Here is a 6000-nt window from a genome sequence, read left to right on the forward strand (position 1 = left end):
CAACTAAGCTGATAAGTTCCACATATTACACATTTTGAAAAAATCTATATCTTACTGTTCTAAAATTACTGATTTTGACTATCTTTGGAGTTCCTGTTTTTCTGTTAAAGGAAAAAAAAAAACATAAACAAATATTTAATTTAACTTCTCTGCAGAATATCCTCTGTGTGTACCTGGTTGTGTATTCACGTGCATGTGTTGCTTAGTTTGTGTCTTCCTCCCCGGCAGCTTTAAAACTTACTGCCCAATCCCAACCAAAGTTTACAGAAGAACAGAAGTCTCCAAGGTATTAACTCAGGAATTACATTACCTCACATTAACTACAATTTCCATGAGACAGGCAAGGGACTGTCAGTTAATGCTCACAGCAAGGGAGGAACTGAAGTATGAGGTTATCTCTTGGAGCCAGAAGATATTCCACATAGAAGCTCGTTCTCAAAACACAGTTTCATGACAACTCCCATCTTACTAGGAATGAAGTGATGCCTTATTTTAAAAGATCTGACTGCACCTCTCATATGCTACTCTTTTTCTGGACCCTCCCCCTTTTTTTTTGAAAATACGGATAAAAGAGTTCACACCTGTCCTTTTGGATGGTACAGATTTGTAATCTAGAAATAGTGATGTGGTTAATTCAGTTGCATTTATCATCATATTCTGGTTATGTTTTTGTTATTTTTTGATGCACTCTGTACTTCAAGAAATAGTTTTCAGCAAGCATGTTGTCTTAGACAGTCTACAGTCTTGTCACAGTATAAAACTGTGAAAGGAATACAAACAATTCAGATGGTTTCATAGAAAATTTTGCTCTTTTGCACAGGACTGCCCTGATTTTCATTTTCCTCTGAAGATGCATTGAGTATGTTGTGGTTAATATACCACAGGTCCTGAAATGTTTCCTTTTATCCCTGTCTCCATTCCCAGTGGGTTCCTCCCATACTAAGATGTTTCTGTAGGATCTGTGCCTTCCTTTGTGCTATCTGTAAACTGTGGGTGAATTTGCATTTCCAATAGCAAACATGGAAACTTTTGTGTCCCTGTGCTCTCCCATGAGGAGAAGAGGGGCTTTTATATGGGCTCTCCTGAGTATAGTGGCCTCAGTAGCTGAGCAGGAGAGCAGGCTGGTTTTACCACATTTGTTACCTCTTGGTATGTTTTTTACATACCAGTTGACCAGTTTTGAACTCTTACCTCAATTCTCTTCACCTTGGACCTGGAAACACTGGTCAGTACTTCTATATGGTGTGATTCCAGTAAATAAATCATAGAAGAATTTAACTCTGTAAGTAGGATTATTTCTAGCATCTCTCCAAAGATTTCCACAAGACTACAGCATCTTTTATTTTTCCTTTTGAGCCTTTCTATTTAACATCACTATCTAATAAATGTGGTGGGGAGGGGGTAGGTATGTGCAGAAAGATGTGTGTACACCAGCCTCCCATTGCTGACTTGGTTGCAGTCTTCCATAACTGGCTGAAAAATGTACTTGGAAATTTGTATAGAAGTATGGGAAACTGCTTTTTTTGGTACATATATTTTTAACTCGTAGAAGATGTTTGTAAAAACAGATGGTAATGCTTGTTTCAAGTTAATTTTCTGTGTTGTTTTTTTTTTTCTTTTTTTTTTAAATTTAGTTGCTGTATCGAGAATGGGCAAGATACGGAGTATTTTACAAGTTTCAGCCTATCAACCTTATAAGGTAATATGGACTTGTATAAAACACTAAGGTACCTGGATTTTAGCTGATGCAGATTACTTAACTTCCTTCCAGTTTCTTCCACAAATGAAATCTTGGATTGATCAAAGCATTAAAAATAATGCTCTGACTGCTTTTCTGTAGTTCTGATGATAGTTTAACAAAAATACACTAAATAATAATGTACCTTTGTTTTTGTATAGTGTTTATTCCTGGAAGAATGTAATCTTTCGTTTTTTTTTAAAGAAAGCATTAATTCTTTCAAAAAAGAGGACTTTCCATTTACATTGATGAATTTTTATTGGAGAGTATGGTCACAAAGTCTGGTGAATAATCAGAAGCTGGTGTTCACATCACGAAGCACTGTGAAAGTATTTGACAGTTTCAAAATGGATTTGATTTTTTTACTCCTGGTTTTACAAGTGTTATTCATCTGAACACATCCATATGTGTTCCCAGTGTTTTTTATATATTTTGATGTTACAAATGTAGAAGAAGTTGGGCTTAAAATAAGACAAAACAGAACTACCATGCTTTTAAAGGAATTTCCACAATATCTCTACAAGAAAGCTGAACCAAAACAAAGCCATTTTTGTTGTATACTATAAATACTGAGTAAAGTAAAGGAAATGTTTGTGAAAACTTCTGACCTGAAATATTCTTACATAAGATATCTGTCTGGGAATAAATGAACTAAGATATTAACAAACAAGATAGGAAAAAAAAACCACAAAAAGTATCTGGATAATTTGTATACTTAAGAAAGATGAAATTAATTAGTGTTTATGTTTCAAATAATCAAACTCCAACTAGGTTTTATTATATGATCAGCCCCTACTTGATTACCGATGAAAGCTGCTATTAGTAATATGGATAATCAGTAATCTTTGTAAAATATATTTATTGTAGTTTGAGTTAAAGTTGAAATACTGCATACAGTTTTTCAAAGACTTAACCACTAACTTGCAAAGTGAGCAGAATTGCTCTTTATTGGGAGTGAGATGTTTCAAATTGACAAATGGTATTGAGACCATTACATCTTTCTGAGGTTCTGCAACTCTGAAATTTCCTCTTTTTTACCTTAATGTTTGTATGCAGGATTTATGTACTTTTTGAATACTAGTTATTCCAGGCCAGGCTACTGTATGCAATAAGTAAATCAGAACAAGATTACAACACTTGGCTTGTTGTTAGTAAATATTACAAATGTTAAGTTAAACTGTGACTGGCTGGAGGAATTTTCAAGTTTTACCAGACCTGACAGCTCAGCTGAATTAAAAATAGAGGTACATCTGTTTACACTCCATCTTCATTTGTATTTTGCTGTCTCCATTATAATGTTTCATTAAACTGATATGATTTCATAGAAATTCTGTGGTTTAAACTTCTGTGAGAAAGAAAAAATGGACTAGACATGTGCAATTAATTCTCTGTTCTCAGAGATGATTTTTCTTACTTTTATCTATATAGTTTGCCTGACTGCAAGTTTGATTGTTACCACTAAAATAAATGTGGTTTTTATTTTCTGGGTAATGTTAGAGCTTTAGAGTATATATACCTGAAGAATTAGTACCCTTTTCTCTCTGCAACTAAACTAGGTTTTTGCACCTCTGTAATGTGGGGGATATTTGAGCTCAGTCTCAATGTGGATGCTTATTGCCTTGGCAAACTTTAGCCACTCTTTTTGGATTTTGATAATTTACCGTGATCCTTCTTTCTTAGAATGATTAGGTTATGCTCAACTTTTTCTGGTTATGGGAGCACTGTGTAACTTCACAAGTATATACTTTGATGCTTTGATGCTTTGATGGACAGAGGAAGCAGTATTTATTTTGCTTTATATTCAAAGCCTGTTCTGATTGATGTTTTCAAATACATTAAGTCTGTTGAAGTATGTTTCTTAGATAATATTCACCTCCCCAGATTAATTAGACTATTTAGTTTAATTTTTAATACAACTTGCAACAGTGCAAATATTTTAACTTTCACCTTTATACAGTAAGAATGCAAATTGAATGTCATTCTTTAACTGAAGTACCTGTGCTGGAAGACTAGATATGGCACTGTAGAATTATGATAAATCATTTCTGGTGCCTTAGTTGAATTCAAAGAATTCAGTATGAATTCAATTTTTGCCTTTCACATATATCTCTTTTCAACTCAGATGGAGGGATGATAAACATTTTTTTAAGAGGGAAGTTGCAAATTATTTGCAAACAGACATCTTAGGCTAGAAGTACTGAAAATGGTTTAGCTTTTCTTTCAGTCACCCTTAGACCTGGAAGGCGTAAGTGATATATTAACAAGTAGAGAATGAAAGTTGCAGTTCTAGGATGTGCAGGGCTCTAGAGGTTTGCCTGTTATATTTTACTTCTTTTCTCATCCTAATTTAAGTATTGATTTCTATTAGAGAGTTTCTCTAATGTAGCTTTCTTGTAGGAACACACTTATCACCAGTAGTTCCTCTCAATCCTTGTAATGTAATTTAAAAGGTGCTATAAAAACATATCTGTGGTTCATGGATTTTTTTTCTATGTTGATGATGCTCTTTTCTCAAGTGAAGATTTGTTTAAACCCAGTTTTTAGCAATTTTTTCAGATACTGAATTTGTTAATTTCCTAAGGGGCAATAATACTGTTGATCCAGAGACAGGGAGGACACTCTGTACAAGTTTTGTGAACCTGCATAAAGAAAACAGGTTTTATGATTTTTTTAATAAATGTTATAGTATGTTGATCAAAGTTTTAACTATTTGACTCTAGAATGAATAGTTTGTGAACAAGGACCTCTGGAGGTCCCTAGACCTACTCTCTGCTCAAAGCAGCTCTGGCTTTAAAGCCAGATCAAGTTGCTCACGAGTTTTGAAATCTCCAAGGATAGAGATCACACAGTGTCTCTGGGTACCCTTTCTAGTGCTGCACCGCATCCAGAGGAAAGAATTTTTTCCTGCTGTCCAGACCAAATTTTTCTTGGTGCAGCTTACAGCCATCGTCTCTTGTCTTTTAGCAGTGCACCTCTAATGGGTAATAGCAAGTCAAGAAAACATACAGCAAATATAAGAATTGTTATAGAATTTATAATGAATTATATTTCTGATTGAATGCAGCCCTTATCACTTAGGAGCTCTAAATGACAGACGAAGTGAGTATGCTAAGATTAGTGATATCACAAAGAGGTGGTTATCCTTCTGAGACAAAAGCTTACTTAACTCCTGAAAAACTGGAAAGTTATCTTCTTAATGGACACCTTGAAGCACCTGCAGATGGGAACTTGTGTATGAACTGAAATTCCAGATAGGGGACCACCATCACAGAGGGGAGGTCCCCCTTTGTTATCTTGTTATTAATACAAAATTTCCTTACCCTGAGGAAATCAAGCTGAGCTAGCTGGTTTAAATTGTGGTGGAGCTTATTTTAATATTAGTGCTTCTAAAAGGTCCCAGCTCATCAGGTCCTTCTAACCAGTCTCAGTTTTCATGTTTTCATTTCTATTTCCTATTACTAGGACTTCACCGAACTTCTTAGTAACTAACAGGCTACATTATCTGTAGCATGACTGGTCTCAAAGCTCCAGGTGCCTTTATATGCTTATCTTGCAGTATAGCCTTAAACTGGGAAGACATGGTCATTGTGAAGATTAAGACTATGTATACAAAAACTCTTTTTGCAGGAGTAGGTGGAAAAGTGTGTTAACCAAAATATTATTTACAGTATATAGCACACAAATCAAAACTTGAAAGTTTCTGTTACTCAAACTGTCTACCTAATATATTTCTTCCTTCCTATTTTTAACTATGTTTTTCTTTTGCATGGAAAATAGTTTCAACTTCATATGTAATGAATTCTGGCTCTTCGTTGCAGTGTGCCCGTGTTGAACCTGCTCTTGACCACAGTCACCAGTTCCCACATTTGAACGCTGTCTTCCTAAAGCATAGCAGCCTGTAGCTTTCTCTTCCTGGCAGTTTTTAAAGTGATAACAGACCTATGATGTTCTGAATTTTTATAGTCTCGGCTCTGGATACTGTTGTCTTCACTTTCAGTGTCTTGGGGTCTATGCACTGCAGTGTTCAATGTAAGCGATCAGGCCCCAAAAGCATTATTACTGGTTTGCCTTTTTTCCCTTTTTCTTCTTTCATCAATCTTCACCACAAAACCCCAAAACTTAGGATAGGGTAGTTTTAAAGGAGCAATAAAATAAGAAAAGGGGAGTTCTACTGAAATGGTGTTTTTATTGTCTTTAGAGATAAGTGTTTCTTCCTTGGCAAAAGTGTGGTTAAGATCAATTTCTGGTACAGCCATCCCTTA

The 6000-nt window shown here is 35.1% G+C and overlaps 1 protein-coding gene across 1 annotated transcript in view; it reads left to right on the forward strand.

Moving 5' to 3' along the window:
- Positions 1 to 6000, forward strand: part of ANO2 (anoctamin 2, calcium activated chloride channel) — a 182006-nt gene that overhangs the window by 48779 nt on the left and 127227 nt on the right. Inside the window, exon 10 of the mRNA XM_009887457.1 lies at positions 1635 to 1699. Within this exon, the coding sequence (XP_009885759.1) occupies positions 1635 to 1699 (65 nt within the window). The remainder of the gene's footprint in view (positions 1 to 1634; positions 1700 to 6000) is intronic.

This window comes from Charadrius vociferus, unplaced genomic scaffold (assembly GCF_000708025.1).
Source record: "Charadrius vociferus isolate BGI_N301 unplaced genomic scaffold, ASM70802v2 scaffold116, whole genome shotgun sequence".
Classification (NCBI taxonomy): Eukaryota; Metazoa; Chordata; class Aves; order Charadriiformes; family Charadriidae; genus Charadrius; species Charadrius vociferus.